The sequence below is a fragment of the Chenopodium album genome, chromosome 6 (assembly GCF_948465745.1).
Source record: "Chenopodium album chromosome 6, dcCheAlbu1.1, whole genome shotgun sequence".
Taxonomy (NCBI): Eukaryota; Viridiplantae; Streptophyta; class Magnoliopsida; order Caryophyllales; family Amaranthaceae; genus Chenopodium; species Chenopodium album.
Window position 1 is genome coordinate 44,521,976 of NC_137839.1, and position 21,907 is coordinate 44,543,882.

Consider the following 21,907-nt stretch of genomic DNA (forward strand, 5'->3'; position numbering starts at 1 on the left):
CAACCAAGGCATAGCTTGGGATTACTTGCTTGAATAAGAGTTGTAAAGGGAATCACTAGTAAGTGAATACCCTTGAACTCAAGAGTTGGAAATGGTATCACATTTAGTGAAAGCCTTTAAACTCAATTACTCGGGTTTTATTGGTCGGGCCTTGCTTACCCCAAGACATTGGACCTTGTTGGTATTCGTTGGTGCGGGTGGATCAACGTTGGAGGCTTCGTGTTTTCGGAGCTAGCTTTCAAGTAAGAGCCCATTCGGTCGAGCGAAGCACGCTCCAAAAGGTAATCGTTTTATCATAATCTTGTGATTAATTTAATTATGTTTATGGTTTTATTTATTGCGAGTGCGGTCTTGTTTTTGGGTTTGTTTCCGCGGTGAGTCGGACTCACCAAACCCTAACAGCAGTATTGGAGCCTCGCTCGTTTATTTTTAAAATCATAATATTTAAGGTGTTTTTATGGCTTAATTTTTCTGGTTTTAAGTTTCTAATTAGATTAGTAGCTCGTTTTATCCATTTTAACCTCGTATAAGAGCTGACTTCAGCTCCCGAACTCATATTTTGACCCAAAAATAGTGAATGTTGGGTGGAAAAGGCGTTCTAGAAATGGTCTTACCCTATAAGAACTCGATTTTTAGCCAAAAAACGACCAGAAATGCACTTTTCGAGGGGTTTTTCATTTTTACGAAAAAATTTAAGTCTTTCTAACCTTGAAAATTAATTGCATATTTATGGTGGTTATGTAATTGGTTCAATACATATTTTATATGCAATTTTAAACCCTTTTAGGCATGATTACTTTGTGGTAATTTGTGTTTGAAAACTTGGTTTTATTTTTCACATAATTACAAATTAATTGCATTAAGTGTGAATTTGTTGTTATTTGAGGCTTCTAAGTACTAAAGATTCAATCTTTAATTATGTTAGGTGATTGAAACTTTGTGTTACTAAATTCCATGAATTTTTGTTGAACATTGTTGATTTAATCGTTTTTTTAGTTGATTGGAATCATAAAGTTTGAAACTTGTGATAGAAATTTGTTTATCTTCATATTGGAATATATAATTTTTTAAGGATTCATAAGTATTAAAGTTAGAATCTTTATTGAACTTATGTTCAATTTTTTAAACTCCCTTTTATTTTGTCAAAATATCAAGATTAATTTAAATTGATTAAACTAATAATAGTGAGTAATTGCCCTCTTATTTTTGTTGCACCAAGTTAAACCAATTTTATTAAAGAATGGTTCTTGGAAATAATTTAGTTAAATGCACTTGGATGAATTTATTTAAGTTGGACTTGTTATATTTTCATTTTTCCTCAAAATTAATTGATTCTAAAATTAATTTAGAATTGATTAAATATGTCACACAAAATCGGGATTTTTCCCGAGGCATGAGCACCAAATCGAGGCCTAAGAGCCCCAAGCATGCTCTCGGCAACCCAGGTTGCTCACGCAACCCACATGGGGCTGTCGAGGCTGTTGGGCGCCTCGAAGTGGTGCGTGTGTGCTGGGGAGCTGCTGTGCGACACCATGGCGCACCATGGTAGCCGCCTTATGGCTGGCAATGGATAAGCCGTGGGTGGGGCTTTCATAGAGTGTGTATGTGTGCGTAGCTTGGTACAAAATTGAGGGTAATATGCGTAGAAATTGCTTGTAAAGCAATGTTGTGCAATGAGATCGTGTGAGTTGTGTGCAAGTTGTGAGCACTCCAAGTCTTAGTGCTAGGCACTTGGATATTTTGGACTACGTAATTTTGCTTAATTTGTCGTTTTAATTATTTTAATCATTTTGTTTTATTTAATTAAATTTTGGAGGCTAGGCCTCGGGTTTTTTAGCGACATTTACAAAATTTTATTTTGCAAATAATTAGGTTTTACCGGCTTAATTAATTGGATTAATTAAGATGGATGCAGAATTTAGTGGGAGCTTCAAATATTAATTGCGTTTATTTACATAATCGGTTAAAACAACTTTGACTAGTTTTAATTAGGCGTGTTAATTGGATTAACCACCTAGATTAGTTACTAGTTATCGCGTGTTTATACTTTGTTACTTGTTTTATCATTGTAAAATGCATGGGCCATTCACAAATAGTAAATGGATGAATGAAATGTATATTCTCTCAAAGGTTTTATAAAATGGCAACTAGTGAGGCCCGATTAGGATAGAAAATACGGACTGCGATCCGTGATGTATTTTTGTAAATCTAAATACGGTCTGCATACCGTTGAGTATTTTTGTACCTTAATATTTAGATTAGTCCTAATCGTAGATACTAGTAGTAGCATAATTTTGGTCAAGTCTTGAAGACGGAGGTTCTTCGAAGACAAATCCATGAAGTTGGAAAAGAAGACCTTTTGAAGACTTGAAGAATTCAAGGGCTCATGCTAGTTGCTAATATGCATCAAAATGCTTATGCTTTACATATTTATGATCATTTTTTATGTATCAATAATATGTTGGATGCATGTTTAGGATTTCAAATGTTGTGATGATTAATTAAGTTCACTAAAATCAACCAACATAGAAACCCTAGGTCCCTAAATATTGAGTAAAATTGTCATTCCAAAACAACACTTATCGAGCTATTGAGAGTAGTTATGGGCTACGCCAAAGCGAGGCATCACTATTATTCCCTAGGATACGTAAGGTATGTGGATGGGTTTGCCAAAGCAAGAGATCACATACAAGTTGGTTTGGTTGTACTCAACGATATGAGTGATGGAGTCCAAACATGTCGTGGCAAAGTGAATAAATTTGTTGAGAGAGAATTAAATGCAACGATTTATTAAACAAAGAGTGGCTTGGAGCCATTAGCAAAGCGTTGCTTACCTTAGGAGATTGAGTGTTAAAACAAGTCAAAGCATGCTTAACCACTCTTTGTTTCTTTGGATCTTAGAATCGACTTATTCTCGCCAAATGGGGACAAATTTAATGCGTGGATAAGACGTTTAATAAGATTGAAAATTTGCAAGAATACCTTTTAATTTTCAAACTTATTATGTTATTTACTTCATAAATGGTTATACTTTGCACTTATATTTGTAGAATTCCAAATCAAACTGTATTGTTTTCCATGATTGGTAAAGAAAATCTTTGAGAATGGTTCTCAAAGAAAGGTAAAGCATTTCTAAAATACAATTCTCGTAAATGACTTTTATAACAAAGTCCGAAAGGACGGTTGGACATCATGTATTCAAAATATTAGGTAGTTTTGATAAAACAAGAAGTATTGAGTTGCAAACTCAAATTATCAATATTGACAACCAACATATATGTTCGCTTAATACATAGATGAGTAGAACTCATTGATGTAGTAATTCAAGCGTGAATTAAAGGAAAAGATGGAACTTTGTTTTACGGCGCATTAGATGCTTAATTATGCCTAACAAAGTATAAAAGTCAAAGACTCTTCAAGAAATGGTTCTTAAAGATTATGAGATAAAGTATGATAAGAAATATAGGAAACGAGGAACAAAGAGAAGGAATGAGATTTCATTTTACTAAAGAATTCATGTTATTGAAGTAAACATAGCAACTCATTATCTTCACAAAGTATTGGATACTACTTGAGTGTTCTAGTTTGAAAGTGACCTCAAACTATTGAAGATAAGCTAAGTTATCGACTTACAAGCTCAGAATGAAGCAACTGGTGCTACATAAGTTGTAAGGTCGTATGCTTTGTTTAAAGACCTTTAAGCTAAGGCTGGAACAAATAAATGGTTATTGTGTTCCATAATCAGCAATTGATCTGTTTACACACAGAAAGACTCACATTCAAAGCAATGAGCAATAGTTGCAAATTTGTTTGAATGGCATGGTTGTCTAAACCATGAGTCAAGAATGCTTTATTATAAACAAACATTTTCTTAACATGATAAACTGGCAAAAGGTCAAAGTCATGGGCACGATTTGCGTTCCGAACATCTTTAGCAATGTCAACTCGACAAGAACGTACTTAAGGCTTTATTAGATAGGCTCTTTATAGTTGATCGATTCAAAATCGTTCTAAAACAAGCAAGTCTTACTTGCTGAAACCGACAAAGGAAAGAGCTATTGTTCATGGTATAGACAATTGACTCAGAAAGTTAAAGAAGATTCATTTACTTCAACGTTTCAAAAAGAATTTGAAAAATATGTCTATATTCATCAAATGTGAACAAACTTGACCTTGAATAGTTCAAGAGTTCAGTGAAGTACAAAATCGACTTGGCAACATATCAAAACGCCTAGATTAGATCGAGCGATGTTTGCTTGAGCTAAGCGTGACCATCACAAAGTTATGAAATGGAAATTTTCATAAATAACTCCACAAAGAACATAGTGTGTCTTCACGGAGACCTCATTGCCATTTAAAAATGACTCGAACAATGATGGATCACATCCCTTCCTGTAAAATTCTTAAGATTTGCACGAAGGACTAATGTTACACTAAACAAAATGTCGAAGCTAAGAAAGGACTCCATATTCAGTTATGGATAGAATTAACTTCTAAATGTCTTTTCAAGTATATGTCTAAAACTCTTAGCCACAATGGGAGTTCACTGGCTCAGTGGGAGCTCACCGGCTTAGCAAGAGCTAAGTGGTTGAGTGGGAGCTTAATGGCTCATTAAAGGCTAAGATAGCTCAAGTGGGAGAAAACTGTTTGTTTTACAATGAACTTTTACCCAAAGACAATATACATGTCTCTTTGTAAGCATTCATGTGAGACCACGGGCATTACCTCCACAACATAAATGAGAACATAATGTTTGTTGCTCTAAGTAGTGTCTTTCTGGAAAGTAACACGTTTCCAAAATGACAAGTGGGATGAAAATGAACTCGATGACCATCGAGATTAGCAACAAACTAGAACTGAGAATCTCGGAAGACCATCAAAGGGCTTCGTAAGAATACTCGATCAAGAATACTCCAAAGGACTTTACAAATGCCTTAAAAGAGAATTCATTTCTCACAAACTTTTGAAAAGTTGGAGTAAGATCAAGAAAATCAAAGGGCTTTGGAAGCGCCTTGAAACTCAGTGTTTGATGCAATTACCCCATATAGGTATACAATTCACCAAAGGCTTGGATTGAATCCTATAAATTTTCTATTAAGTTAGAAATAAACCTAAGACTTACAAGCATACTATTTAGTATTAGATAGTAAGGGAATAATGTCTTGTAAAATAGCTATGACAAATTCAAATTCTAAATAATGGTTAGAGACCATAAAACCGAAATAGACTCTATGTTTGAAAATCATGTTTTAAAACATAATTAATTTGCATAAAGGGTGAAAGTCCCATCGATTGCAAATAATTTTTCAGGGAGAAAACTAACAAATATGGAAATGTATATGCATACATAGCTAGATTTGTTGAAATGGATATAATTAAATTCACGGAGTTGATTTTAATAAAAACCTACTCACCAATCGGAATGCTTATGTCTTTTCGTGATTGATCTAGCAAAATTGCACATATAAAATATGACAAAATAGATACCAAAACCGCCTTCCTATAATAGGATTTTTGAAGTGACTATAAAATAGTATAAGGGTTTTGAAAATCTAAATAATGCTAGATTTGAAAGTGAGCTCAAGGAATCCATTATGGGATTAAAGGAAGCATTGCATATAGGAACTAGAACGTGTTTTTCTCATGAAGTTAATAAGAGGATTGACTTATGGAGAAACATAGAAATTCTTATGAATAAGAAGTTTAGTGGGAGCAAAAGTAAATATATAACGGTCCAATGAAAAGTTTACGAACTCTATTGTGAAATAACTGTCAAATTCTAAATGCTTAGATTTGAAAGTATTTTTGACTATGGACCAAACAAAAGAGGATACTTAGTACGTATTGGGTATTAAGATCTATTATATAGACTTAATAAAATGTTTGAACGTGTAAAGGAATTTACCGTGTTAAACAAGAATTGAAGGATTTTGAGAGACTTTCTACCATATGTATAAAATAAAAAAATGTTTGAAGTAAGTATAAGCTAGGCTAAATACTAAGTCGAACTAGAAAGATTTTAGTAAGAGACTTTCAACCGTATCACATAGCGAACAATTTAAGCAAGACTCAGTGAAACTGAATAAGCTAAAATATCACTATAGACACCCATTTGTGTCTCCCCAAAACCAAACCCAGTGATGAGTACCTTTCGCGTCGAATCATAATCGAATGAAGCGAAAGTGTGGAGAGTCTAGTGTTACGGAAAGTTTTAATTTCTGTTCTCTTCTCTCTGTTTTTGAAAACTTATTTTAAGAAAACAGCCAATCCAGTTTGGTTGGTCCATGATATGGGTCCAATAGTAGTTTAGTTGGATGGGGCTTGACAAGAGCTTTCCAACGATATATTATAGGCCCAATTCCGATGAATATTGAGGAAGTTATGGCCAATTTACTAAACTAGGCCCGTTTTGAGCCTTATATGCGGCCCAATGATCTAGAGGAGGGCCTAATATGATTTATCATTCCTAATGCAATTAGGAATGGTTTTAGTCTTCTAGATTCTTCTAGAAGGTTCTTTTCATTCCTAATTCAATTAGCATTGATAAATTGACTTTTGTTGATTTTTCAAAGCTTTAATTAAAATCAAAAAGCATTTTCGAGGAAAAGATAGGATTTTATCCTCCAGTACGGCAAACTTATCTGATTTTCAAAAACGCGTCAAAAATAGGCCTGGGGCCTGACTCCAGGCATTGGCGCTTGGAACCAGGCCTGGCGCCTGGCGCCAATTAGCTGGTGCTGGCGCCAGCTCTGTTTTGCGTGCGCCAACCTCGTTTTGCGTGCGCCAAGTGCTCTGTTTTGATATTTTATATTTTTGGCTGATTTTCTCTATAAATAACGTATAAAAAACTCCGTTTTCATGGACCTGCAATCAGTTTTCATTCGCAATCATTAATTCTCTCTTAATCATTCACCAATTCTCGTCAAGTTTTCTTGATTATTCCATCTTTCTTTCTTTCTCTTTTCTAAATTTTGTTTTCACATACAAAATTCTGCATTCGCAAGATCTAGAAACACCTAGCCATATTCGAAGTTGCCTTCGCCCTAGACGTAAAAGGTTTAATTTCTGAGGGTTTGGTCCCTAATCTCTATTTCAATTATTTAATTTAATTGTTTGTTTATTATTTTCCTTGAAGTTACTAACGTGTGTATTTTGTTATTAGAAAGAGGTACGAGGCATCAAAGTAAGTGCTTTAATTGATTTATTGATATTGTGATGTAGAAATCATGTTTAGATTGTTATTATGATATTCCTAGTATCATGTCTAGGGTAATTTTAATATTAAATATGATTCCTACGATGCTTCCTATGTTCTTCCTAATATTTATGATTGTTAGTATCATGTTAAGGTTAAAGTTTGATTTTTATTGCTTAGTGACATGCTAGGGTTTGTTATTAATCTTGTTAGTATCATGCCTAGGATCTTGCTATTTTTATTATGCTTTAATATTAACATGAACATGATTATGATTATAACTGTTATAATTTACGATGATTATGAATATATATTATTATTTTGATGATGATTATTTTATCTATGATGATATTATTATTATTATGATTATTATAATTATTCATGATTATTATTCATGATTATTATGTTGCTTGATATTTATTTTTATTTCTTGATCACGCCTTTTATTACATGTTTAAAGGGAATTTGTACTTGTAATCACGCTTAATAAGATAATTAATAATCTTGTTTAGGGTTAATTGTTATTATAATTCAAGTGATCACCAATAATAGTTTATTTGTGCATTAAATTCAACCAACATAGATTAAACAGGTTTAGGGTTAATCCTATTGATTGCATGTTAATTAAGAAGCGCACATGAATACGATCAGAATAAAGTAGAGGCCTATTATTAGGGCAGGTTCAATCTCTTTTAGGTTGGATTTGTACCTTCATCCCCGAACCCTTATTTGGTTCTAGACCTTATGGAGTTGACGATCTCTTGGATCGTTAAGGGGTGTAACCTTCACCCTGTGAATGGTTTACAAGTTCCTAAAACTTGTTGGCGACTCTTTTGCTCTATCTTCTTCCCTTTTGGACGCCACCGTACTTTAGTGTATGATCACAGTGGGGTTCAAGCTAGGGGATTAACGCTTGAAATTATTCCCTACAGTCACATAGATGGAATAAGATAGAGAATTACTATGCAACTTAATCCATCATGTACTCTATGATATGGAATCGTCGCACGACTTACTTGCTTAGAGCACGTGAAGTATGTATGTAGTACCAATCAACCTAAATCTATGTAATAGATTGTTAGATTATGGCCAAGAACATCCAAAGTATTTGGATAAGTAACAGGATGAGTTCTTGTCTGGTGGAAACAAATACAATTTGATAATTGATGTTGCAAGCACAAACCTTAACAAGGATTAGATCCTTAAAAAGGAAGCCGTTTATAAGCACGAGCTAACAATGAGTCGTGGCTTGAGAATGGTAACATGGATGTGCATCCATGTGTAATGTGTGGGAATTGGAAGTAAATTTCCATGATCACAAGTGATTAGGGTATTGTACACACCCATTTGTGTCTCCCCAAAACCAAACCCAGTGATGAGTACCTTTCACGTCGAATCATAATCGAATGAAGCGAAAGTGTGGAAAGTCTAGTGTTGCGATTAGTTTTTAATTCTTTTCTTTCTCTATGTTTTTTAGAAAACCTATTTTATGAAAACAACCAATCTAGTTTAATTTTGTCCATGTCAAGGGTCCAATAATAGTGTAGTTGGGTCAGGTTCTAAAAGAGCTTTCCAACGATATATTATAAGCCCAATTCCGATGAATGATGAGGAAGTTATGGCTAAATTACTAAACTGGGCCCGGTTTGATTCTTATATGCGGCCCGATGATCTAGGAGGGCCTATTATGATTTATCATTCCTAATGCAATTAGGATTGATTATAGTCTTCTAGAATCTTCTAGAAGGTTCTTTTGAATCCTAATTTGATTAGCATTGATAAATTGACTTTTAAGAGTTTTATTTAGAATAAAAGAAGTGTTTTAAGGAAATTACAGTTTTGCCCTCTTGTACGCTTAAATTTTATCAAAATAAGAAAACGAGTGGAAAAATTGATTGCAGCGTCGTACAACACGTCTGGCGACACGTCTGGCGTCTGGCGACAGCCCTGTCGTCTGGCGACAGCCCTGTCGTCTTACGACAGCCGCGTGTTTGGCGACAGCGTCATGTTTTATTCTTTTTGAAACTCTTATACGTTTTTTATCATATCCGGCTGATTTTCTCTATAAATAGCCTCCTAAAACCTCCGTTTTAAATCACCAACTCTTATCAAGAAATTCTTGATATACTCTCTCTCTCTCTCTTTTCTAAACTAGCCTTCTCTCAAACACAATTCCTCACACATTAGATCTTTCTGAGTTTCTTGATTGAGTGTTATTTCAATTATTTAATTTAATTGTTTTTATTATATTTTCCTTGAAGTTACTAACGTGTGTATTTTGTTATTAGAAAGAGATACGAGGCATCCAAGTAAGTTCTTTAATTGTTTAATTGATATTATGGTATAGAAATCATGTCTAGGTTGTTATTTTAATTCCTAGTCTCATGTTTAGGATGTTTTCCTTGATTTGATGTTTTGAATGACAGCAATAAGTTCCTAGTATAATGTTTAGGGTAAAGGTTATAATATCAAATATGCTTATTATGATGATGTCTTTTATTTTCTTTCCTAATATTCATGCTAGTATCATGTTAGGTCTAAAAGCTTTGATTTTTAATGTTTAGTGACATGCTAGGGTTTGTTATTAATCTTGTTAGTATCATGCATAGGATCTTGCTATTGTTATGCTTTGACATGATTATGATTGTTATGATATTTTAATTATGATTATTATTATGTTGCTTGATGATTATTATTGATAATGCTTGATCACACCTTTTATTGCATGTTTAAAGGGAATTGGTACTTGTAATCACGCTTAATAAGATAATTAATAATCTTGTTAGGGTTAATTTGATTATAATTCAAGTGATCGCCAATAATAGTTTTGTTTGTGCATTAATATTCAACCAACATAGATAAACAGGTTTAGGGTAAACCTATTAATTGCATGTTATTCAGAAAGCGCACATGAATACGAGTAGAATAAAGTAGAGGCATATTATTAGGGTAGGTTCAATCTCTTTTAGGTTGGATTTGTAACTTCATCCCCGAACTTCCAGTCATGGTTCCAGACCTATTGGAGTTAACGATCTCCTGGATCATTAAGGGGTGTAACCTTCACCCTGTGAACGGTTTACAAGTTCCTAAAACTTGTTGGCGACTCTTTTGCTCTATCTTCCTTCCCTTTGGACACCACCATGCTTAAGTGTATGATCACAGTGAGGTTCAAGTTTTGGGTAATGCTTGAAATATTTCCTACAGTTTTTAGCGACTCCACTGGGGAGGATTTCTATTTTAATTCCTGAAATTTAATTCGGAAATGATTTAGAATGAGTGGATGAACTCAAAAAGTTCTAAGTATTTCATGTGCGTAATTTTGATTAACATTATTGTCATATTAATAAAAAAAATATCTCATTGGAAAGACCATCCGTAATGAGTTAAAACATAGGATTTTTACACGTAGGAAATTTGAGGAATATCTTTCACAACTAGGATCGAAATAATGCTGCGAAAAACTGGAAAATGTTATCGAGCACAGAAAGTTGCTGAGGCATGTAGGAATTGGCGTCTAGAAAATAGAGTTTGTCACCGATGATATGACTATGTCGCCAGGCAACACTCCTATCGCCAGGCGATAGAGTTATATTGCGGTGTTGGCCTCTATTCGCTGGCGCCAAGTTCTTCCAATACCGAGCCAGAAATATGAGTTCTAATTTCGACCAGTTTTAGCAGTGTTTGCTCGATTCTACTTCCTGATTGAGTTTTTCTCACTTTTCTGAAACCCATATGTGTTCTACATATGGACATAACCCTTTGGGAATTCATGCTCCATCTACCTGACTGAACGCTCTGTGCAACAAAGGGTACATCCAAGAATGTTGAATTCACCAAACCATGGAAGTGATTTTTTAACTCGCGGTGTCCCATCCACTCGCGCCAACCCTTTAAAAGGTAAGGCTTCCGCGCGGTGCATCCGGACAAATAACCATGGACCCTCTTTGATTAACCCATATCCCGAACTTTAGAGAACTAGATCTATGGTTAGGTTGCAAACTCATTGCATCATATTGTGCCTACTTGTCTAATTGTGCATTGTTGTGCATACTCTATGTGTTTTTCCTAATCGTTTTTTTTACTTGTGTTTAAGTCTTAAATAAACTGATTAATGACTAAAAGGACTTTGTCTAATTAATTAATTAATTAATTAATTAATTTGAGTAATTAAAGTCTAATAATCTAATCGGAATTGACTCAGTATGACTTTAGGCATGTCCCGTAGAGTTAAAATACTGAAAGCATTCCCAGATTAATGCTCCAATAATTGCGCCACAATTTGGGCTGCAGCGCCACTCGCTGTTGTGCAATACCGAGCGACAACTTTATCGTCTGGCGCTGCACTATAGAGTGCGGCGACAGTTCAGCATTTTACTCGAGCCATCACGATGAATCTAATTAAACAGTTTTCTAATCAGTTTGATTAATTTTTTTATTAACAGTACCTGTGTTAAGTCCTTAATTGAGTCTAGACACTAAGTCTCATGGTCTTACACAAGAGTCAAAGCATGTCAGTTGCACTCACAAATAAAGCACACACTTTGTGTATATGTCACCATGACCATGTCTTAGGTTCATGCATGAGTCGGTTTTTCCGTCATTTGAGTTGGTGGGTACATTCTATTCCTAATTTTTTCATATATCCCATCTACATGATTCTTCCATATCACAACCTTCATTCTTCCTATCTTCTTCCATCCATGCATGTTGAATAGAGTTTGAATCAAATAATTAACAGTGAATATCCCTAATCTCCCTTTCCATAGCACTTGGTCAAGGAGAGAAGAGCGATTAATCAAAGACAACACCTTTGTTCACATTCAACTTTTTGATAAACTAGTGAGTCGGAAACAAAAAGCTAAGAAGATAATGGCAAGTCAAGAAGAAGTCAATGAGCTTAAGAAGCAAATGGCTAGTGTTACTGAGGTGTTGAAGACTTTAACCCTCCAAATTAATGACCCTGTGAAGCAACAACAAATGGAGCTCATGCAAGAGAGCTTGAGAAAAATATCCAATGCCTATAAATTCCAGGGTATTAGCTCGCAAGGGGTCTCGATGGACAAGGAGCTTCTTCCGCAAAAATTCAATGCCACTGACATCCCTAAGTTCAAGGCAATAGATAATCCTTATTTCCACTTAAGAGCTTTTGAAACCATAATGAACATTAAAGGGATTGATAGGAAAATCTTTCATTCCTTGTTTTCTTTATCTCTTGAAACCGTTTGTCAACAATGGTTCTTTTCTCTTGATAAAGAGAAAACTACTACTTGGGATGCTATTGTAAATGCTTTCATTGATAGATATAAGTGTAATATTCAAGTCGAAACCGATTATAGACAACTTGAGATGCTAAGACAAAAAGAGAATGAAGGCTTTACTTCTTTCTTTAATAAGTGGAGGGAAAATTCCGCTAAGATGATTGAGGTTCCCTCCGTAAAAGAATCTGTGAGGATGTTCATAAAAAATTTACAAGAAAAGTATTCGAAGCATTTAAAATATCAACACAACTTGAATACTTTCAAAGCCGTTTATGACATTGGAATTGAAATTGAAGATGACCTCGCAAAGCAAAAAGCTACTAACAATGGTAACCACAGTGGCTGGAAAGGAAAGAAGAACGACAATCCTTCTTCTTCCGAAAACTCCCACTCTAGTAACAATGTTAGTACCTTTGACCATAATGGTGTCTTAGCTATGGATAATCAATGATATAAAAAAGAAACCCAGGAGAGAGTTCACACCCATTGGAATGACCTATGATGTTGCTTTTGATCGTCTCTATGATCGGGGATTAATCAAACTTATTGGTCCTACCGAGGATCCAACGCCTGAAAAGCGATCTTCAAGATGGGATCCCAATTCCTATTGCAAATACCATCAAGGAAATGGGAAAACCACCAATGAATGCTACAGGTTTCAAAATCTAATTCAAGATCTCATAGAAGCAAACAAGATCCCATTGCCTCTAGTTAGAGAGAAGACTGGGTGGTGATGAAGCAAACGACACAAGACAAGAGGCGAGCTTTAACGACAAGATTTCATGACCTCTTTTTCTATTTCTTTTTCATTTTTCCCTTTCCCCAATAAGTCTAGAATAGGCACCTTTCTGTTCCCTTAGATTTATTTTGTAGGTTTTTTCTTTTTCCCCTTTTAATAAAATGAGCATTTATTTCCTTGCATATAATCATTGCATTGCATCCAAAAGAAAAAAAAAAATTTGTCGAACTAAGCATAAGGTATACCAATGATTTGAGGCACCTCTTTTAGCCACACCATATCATACCTTTCACCCTTCAAATATACATCATTTCTTGATAAACCACTTTGAGCCTCGTCTAACAATAGACCTTTCTTTCTTCAACCCACATCTACCTAACCTTGGGATGGGATGGTGTGTAACTTGATGCAATTTTCAAAGAACAAAAGCTTAAGTGACTTCAAAAGATTAAAATATCAAAAAATAAGCAAAAAAACAATAAAAGTGTACAAAAGGGCAAGTGTTCCAATATCTTTGACATGAACATGTCTTTGATATGAACACGTCTCAGATAGCGTTTCTTATCGAGTGTTCGGTACCGTGCCTGAGAAACATGAATGCCAAGTGAGTGATAGACTGCATGATCGGGATTGCCCACATTTATAAAAATAAAATAAAAGCTAAAGCAAAAGAGAGAGCTAAAAAAGAGTTAAAAGCTTCAAGCATAAAAATACAAAGATTCAAAAGCAAGGTTGCACACCTTTGGGGCTTATCTAGGGTCTTCAGCTTTTGTCCCTTTCTTCTTCAACCTTTAGCCTAACCACATTACAACCCTTACAAAGACCTTTTTGAGGTATACACATACTTGTGCGAGGTCCGGCTAGAGCTACGTTCGACCTGATTCTTAACGGATACGTAGACAACCTCACATCGAGGTGCGGCCGTAATAAACATGCATTCATATTCACATTCACACACTCACACCATGATCATATCAAAGGATCTACAATGCTCATCCCTGTTCATGTAGAGCTAGACTTGGGGGCTTGATCTCTACATCATTAGCTTACCTAGCCTAAGAGTCACCATCATTTGACTCTTCTTGAAATAATTTTTCCACACACTTAGCCATTGCGGCCTAACTTTAGTGTCACTATCACACACATCACAGATACATGACCAAATATAATTCCTCTTAGGAACCTTATGTCATGAAATCTTAACACAACGATGAAGCATGCTTTGTCATATCAATATCAATCATCATTGCATCACAAAGTATGAAGTACTTAGCCTCTGCGCCTAAGTCACCTAAATACTTTCATTATTGAGTCAACTAGGATAATCTAAGATGTTACAATATTTGTACTGTGAGAGACAACATTAACGGATTAAGCTCATTCAACATGCACCTTCAAAAACTTCGCTTCTTTATTTTTTCGCGTCTTTCTTTTTCGGGAGAAAGTCGATACCCTCCACAAAAATGACAGAAAATTTTTTCTTTTTTGCATTTTCGAGTCGCACGATCACATTACAATGCACACACGAGTCATGTACACATTGAGTCATGTCGTGAGTCACATTGAGTCGAGTTAACCTCAAGTCAATCACAATGAGTCAAATTTATACCTTGAGTCATGATGAGTCAAGCAACACTAAACCTTAGGTCAACCCTAAGATAATTAAAGAGATTAGCAAAGTCCTATAGTCAAAGATATAAATGCAGGTGCATCCCAGCAAGCAAGAACATTCCCGGATTTTTTCGAAAAACCGATAATATGAACACAAGATATTCTTCCAAGATGAGAGGAGTTTGAGCAAAATAACAGGGATCAGTAAATTAGAGATGAAGAGCTTAAATTTACAAAAGATTTGAGCGGATTTGGTTGAAAGGAAACGACTAAGTTCAAACTTCGAAGCAAAACCGAGCAACAGCAGCAGCAAGAGCAAAATAGGGAAGACTCCAGCGCCAGGTGACAAGGCTGTCGCCTAGCGACAACATCTGTCGCCTAGCAATAGAAGCAAAGTGCAGCGCCAGAGTCTTCCAGCAGGCGCCGGTGCAGCGACAGGATACGTTGGCCCCATATTAGTTTATGCGGACCTCATACAGCAATTTTGGGTTCCTTGGTACGCTAGTTAGCCCCTATAAGCAAATTAACATGATTAGTAGTCGACTCGATTACAATCGCAGTAAGTAATTGACCTGACGACGATCATCTCACTTAGCTTAAGCGCCTAAGCATTGGCTCATTACAAGCACCAACACATCGGTTCTAAAGCAAAACAAGCACTTATACGACAATTTTTCCAAGATTGGATTGTCATCCCTAACTGACAATATTTCCAAATATGGATTGTCGCACATTCTTCTTCAACGACAATTTTTCCAAGGTTGGATTGTCATCTCTGGCAAAGTTTCCAAGCGTGGATTGTCGTGCTCCTTCTCTGTTTGGCAAGTTTTTCCAAAGTTTGGATTGTCATCTCTGGTAAGTTTTCCGAGATTGGATTATCATACACATAGTTCCCTATGGAAAAATTTCCCAAAGAATTGTCGTAGGTCTGTACTCATCATAAATTTCGGCAAAGGTTCCTTAACGTGGATTGTCATTCATTTCAGTAAGTGGCAAAATTTCCAGAAGTGGATTGTCGGTCGACTCTTTTTTCTGCAAATGTTCCAAGACGCGGATTGTCAATAATGGCAATATTTTCCTAAAATGATTGTCGCAATGCGTTGGAAAATTTCCAAGGTGGATTGCTTTCAAGAGTTATATTCCAAGATGTGGATTGTCGATCGTAGCAAATTGACAGATTGTTACGAAGCATTGTCAACTTTTCCCAAAATAGGATTTTGGCAAATTTTCCGAGATACGGATTGTCGCTTCATTGTAGCAACATTTCCAAGGATTGATTGTTACGAAGCATTGATAACTTTCCCTAAATCGGATCGTCATACATCACACAAGAGTTGTGTTGACAACTGTTCCCAAAGAAAAGAGGATTGTCATCACTCGAAGTATCGCAAACAACTGAGGATCGTTTCAGGCGAAGCAATCTTCGATAGTATTCTCTGGCTTGCAGAAGACTATCAGAGTGGAAATTAGAGGCAGTTACAGGCGTAGAAGTCTTCAGGCGGTATCCCCTAGCTTGAGGAAGATCGTCAAACAAAAAGAAGCTCTTTGTTCAAAGACGTGTGGACATATCAAAAAGGCTCCATTGTTCAGAGATGAGTGAACATCAAAACAGCAAGATGGCGTTCCCTAGCTTGTGGAAGGTTGTCACAACAACAAAATGCAACACAAATCGGTTACTCCAGAGACGTGTGCTCGACGGTGCAAGATACGCGTTTCTTAACTCTTTTATCTGTTTTAAACTAACGCTAGTTTCATTCAATTTCAAACTCTTTGAAACATAATTATCAATCCTAACTCCATTAGGATTCAAAAGAACCTTCTAGAGTATCCTAGAAGACTATAATCAATCCTAATAGCTTTAGGAATGATAATTAATAATAGGCCCTCCTCTAGATCATTGGGCCGTATGTAAGAACCAAATCGGGCCCAGTTTAATATTTTGGCCATAACTTCCTCATTATTCATCGGAATTGGGCTTATAATATATCGTTGGAAAGGTCTTTTCAAACCCCATCCAACTACACTACTGTTGGACCCATATCATGGACCAAACTAAACTGGAATGCACTTTTTTCATAAATAGGGTAAGAAAAGAAATATTTTCAAAAACAGAAAGAATAGATACTTTAATAAAAACATCCTCATCACTGGACTTTTCACACTTTCACCTCGTTCAATAATCAAATGACATGAAAGGTATTCAACGTTGGGTTTGGTTTTGGGGAGACACAAATGGGTGTGTACATAAATCGAACACATTTAAAAGTAAAATACCTGAAAAATTACTTGTTTAGACAGTTTCTACTGTCATGGGAAACACCATATTGCCCATAAGCTCTACAGGTTATGCCCTTTTTGGATTTTTGTTCAGTAGCTATTTCTTTTACACTCTTCAATCGCTTTGAACTTTTGGCAGAACCTTTATTAAGACACTGATTAGGAGGCAAGATATTTACATCTACTTCATTTGACCCAACCAAAATTTGAATATCAGCATCTTTCACCTCTTTTGAACTAGGTGCATTTTCAGGATTATTCTTTGATATCATCTGCTCCTCAAATGAAGATAATGTCCTAATAAGCTCAGATAAATCATCCTCAGATTGGTCAGTTAAATTCACACAACTGAAAATCTTGGACCATACATCACTGACCAATTGCTTCTTCTTATCATACTTAGAAGCATCATCTAAAGCAACATTTATGACAGAATCTTTCTTTAGAACATCTTTTCTCCAACGATTCAAGATACAAGGATCGGGAATTTCATGTATACATTTTTCTTTTATTACAAACAGAATGTGTCTACATAAAACGCCTTGACTCTCAAACATTCTACAAGTACAACTTGACTCATATGTGGCCAAGTTAAAAGTTACATCAAAAATTTTCCTTTTCTCATGATCAACAATAATAGAAAACTCCACACCATCTCCATACAAAGAACTACAACTTTCAACACCACATGAAAGACAGGCTCCCCGGCATTCTTCTTGAAAATCATAAAATATGGCACGAGTATAAACAACAGCAGCGTGCTTTTCCAAGTGTAAATGAGTAACCAATTGAGGCTTGAGTTTATTAAGCCTGATCAACTCATCCTATTCATGCCTTTGAGCATCAAGAGCAGTTTCATAACGGACAAAGAATTCAACACAGGTCACATGAGGGTTTGTAAAATTACAAAAGAAACTGTTTTCACCTTCAAACCTAGAAGTAGAACGCAGTAACCCACCCATAAATAAGTTCCTAAAATATGTAGGAATCCAAAGATGTTTAATCTTAAACATGTATGCAAACCACTCATGATCGACAAGGTCAAACTCCTCCAAAACACTATTCTAGCCATCAACAAATACATGAGGATCAATTTCTCTATCCCAAACTACTACACTTAGCTTTTTCAGGAAATTAGTTTCATTACAAAAAGCAGTTCCAACATTTTCAGGTACTTTCCTCATTATGTGCCACATACATAGCCTATGTTTAGTCTTGGTAAAAACCTTTTCTATGGCAATACCCATTGTAGGATCTTGATTAGTGATAATACAAGAGGTTATCTTCCCATACACTTCAAAAAAGTTTGAAATAGCCACACAAAAGTGTAACACCCCCAAATCTCCCTCTACGAAAATACCAGTATAATACGTATAATTATACCGTAGAGATAGACTTGGGCGTATTACCGCCGCGTGATTACGCAAGGCTACTCAAAATACTTAACTCAACAACAAAACCTGCAGCGGAAACTCAACTTTCTTTTATTAATACTTATAAAACTAGTAACATTGTTATGAGCCCTCAAAAATAAAGACAAGACCAACATTCCTAAACTAGGTGAAGCAAATCCCTAGACTCCCATATGCTCATTCATGACTCCACCTGAAAATAGTCAACACTGCTTACCATTACGGTAAATAGGGCAAACCAAAACAAATAAGAAATACGGATTAGCAAAATATGCTAAGTACGATAAGTGCAAGATAGTGTAAACTCAATTTATTTGCAAACATGCTTTTAAAGCCAATTCCAATAATTAACCCAATAAATTCAAAACTCATTATTCCAAAACCGATTCCAATGATTCAATATTCAAAATAATAGTTAATAAAACCAATTCCTTTATTAAGAACCAATTCCTTTTAATCCAATTCCTCACTCAAGTGTGCACACCCCCCAAGCTAGTCTCCTTATATTACAAGACTATTCTTGAGGAAAGACCCGGTCATACAAAGGCAAAGGCCTTATCAATAAATCAAATCCGCATAGTGAGATTACTAACATGCTTATAAAGCATTAATAATAATAATAATAATTTAATGGTTCAATAAATCCTTTCAATATCCAATAGTTCCCAATATTATTTAAACACGATAAGTAATCCAAACCATTCAAAACATGATTTTAAAATCAATCATTCAAATACTTTTATTAAAATAAATATCTTCAAACATAATTTATTTCAAAATCAATTTAATTCAATCACCAATTAAATCATGTAAATTTAAAACATGTTATTCAACCCAATTACTTTCAAAGATATCTAGCCACCTAAACGTACCTTGATCCTTGCTAGAAAAATCACACAAAAAGAACCTCAAGAACCTTGATTGAATACACCCTACAAATAAATATAACCTTAATCAATATAAGGTTAACAAATAATCACAAATAATTAAATTAAAACCTCCCAACTATATGTACATGAACCTTTCAACATAAACATTATTAAAAATCTGATTTTATATAATTAAAACTACTCATAATAATTATTTATAAATCCCCCATAATAATAATAATAATAATAATAATAATAATAATAATAATAATAATAATAATAATAATAATAATAATAATAATAATAATAATAATAATAATAATAATAATAATAATAATAATAATAATAATAATAATAATAATAATAATAATAATAATAATAATAATAATAATAATAATAATAATAATAATAATAATTTAATAAGATAAGAGAATAAGAAAAGATAAGAAACCAAGGAAAAGAGAAGAATTGGATTTGCGTTGGAAAGAATAAGCAGAACTTGCAGAGGCTGTAACTCCTTTGATATAACTCTGAATTGGGTGATTTTTGAGCCTAAACTCAAGAATTTTTTGAGAGGAACAATCTTCTGTGAAACGTTAACACCCCATAAACTAAGCAGAAGTTCCCGAAAATTGGCTTCAAAGATAAACGGGATGATTTGTGTAAAAAGAGGAGAAGAAAAGTAGAGAATTGGTGTGAATAAGTGGGAAGAATTAAGGGTCTATTTATAGTTTTGAGAGTGTAGAAAGGATAGATTTTAAGGTGTGATATGATTACTAGAAAATGTGATAAGTTTTTGGGGTTGTTAAGGTACTTGAATCAAATTAAGTCTAGATTTATAGTTGGGTTAAAAGATAAGAAAATTTAAATGGATATACATATGGTTGGGAGAAGAAACATATAAACAAAATGAGATAATGAAGAAGAAAATTAGAGGTTAATTTAAAATATAATAATTAACAAACTAAAGTGATAACAATCACTCTTCAAAACACGATCAAATCACGTTTCACAATAATTTATTTTAATATAAATACAAAAATAATAATAAAATAATTGAATAAATAAATATTTTAGATAATATAAAATTAGTTAAATACATAATGTATATTAGATATTTCTCTTGAAATAGTTAGTATAATAAAATATGGACCGACCTTAAAAAAGATAATTAAACCTATATTATCAATTTAGAAATTCGAAAATAATTAATTATTCAAATGATTAAATACTTATATTTGGCGCCAAAATTCAAATATTATTTTGGCCTCAAATAATGAATTTACTAAAATACCCTTTTTATAAAATAATTCTTAATTAATTAATTATAAAATACGTATGAAAATACGGGGTATTACAAAAAGAATCTATGTCTTCTTTAGATAATAAAGCAGCATAAAATGTAACACATCTCTTGTGATTATTAACGCCAGTAAAAGGACAAAAAACTAATGAATATTTATTTTTATCATAGGTAGAATCAAAAGATAAAGAGTCCCCAAATAATTGATAATCTCTTCTACCAATAACATCAGCTCAAAAGACACGGGTCAAATGCCTGCTTTCATCAACACAGTAATCAAAATAATAACCCCCTTTACTGGTTTTCACTTTTTGTTCAAGGTTCTGAACAAACATTGCACCATCAACATTAGAGATATAAACGTTCAAGTCCCTAGAAAAATTTTTGAAATCATTTTTACTGCCCTTGGCATTTTGAAACCCACCACAAAGTTCTTTCATGATCCTATAAGACATAACAACCCCTATATTTAACTTTCAGTTGTCAAAAATAAACTTTTTATGAGTAAAATTTAAACCAACTTCATGTTTAGTAACCCGCCTATGTAATAGGTGTAGAAAAAGGATGAGAATGAGATTCATAAAAACAATAAAACATATACTTCCCACAAGTACAAAACCTAAATTTTATCTTAGCAGGACAACAAACTCTTTTCACAGTCTTTCTCTTTAAACAAGAACCTTCAACTGGTTTACCAGATTTCTTGTTATTTGTCACATACCCTTCTTTGCTACATAATAAATATTTAATTACAGTAACTCCTTTACCAGTAGGATCATCCTTATTCTTTTGTGATTTAATAGTACTAGAACGGACTTTAAATCCACACTCATTAGCATATTTGTAATGAAAGTCAATACCATCTTGAAGAGTATCAAATATCATTCCAGCAAAAGGTTTGTTTTCCAAAGAACAACCTGGCATATACTCTTTATCACCTCCAGAATTATAATATATTTTAGGAAGCAAAGGCTGAGTGAGTGTTTTGAAAATTCTTACATTGTTATCTTCAGTAGTGACAGAAGAAGAACAATGCTCTACACTTTCAGACATGTTCTTGAAAAGTAAATGAATCGAAGGAAAAAGTAAACAAACAATAAATAAAAGTAAATAAACTATAACTAAAAGTAAACAAATTTTTTAAAAAAATGTACTAATAAAAACTATTAGAGTTTTACTAAAACGTAAATGACTTAGAGCATAAAGTAAAAAAAAATTTAAAAACTTGAAGAAACTAAAAAAC

The 21,907-nt window shown here is 34.1% G+C and overlaps 1 protein-coding gene across 1 annotated transcript; it reads right to left on the reverse strand.

Annotated features, from left to right (window-relative positions):
* Positions 1-17,085: 17,085 nt before the first annotated feature.
* On the reverse strand, positions 17,086-18,327 carry LOC145636923 (protein FAR1-RELATED SEQUENCE 1-like). Its single transcript, XM_081688456.1, has 2 exons — positions 18,163-18,327; positions 17,086-17,904 (listed from the first exon to the last, which is right to left on the reverse strand). Exons 1-2 carry the CDS (start codon positions 18,325-18,327, stop codon positions 17,086-17,088), a joined length of 984 nt encoding a protein of 327 aa, XP_081544582.1.
* Positions 18,328-21,907: the final 3,580 nt, after the last annotated feature.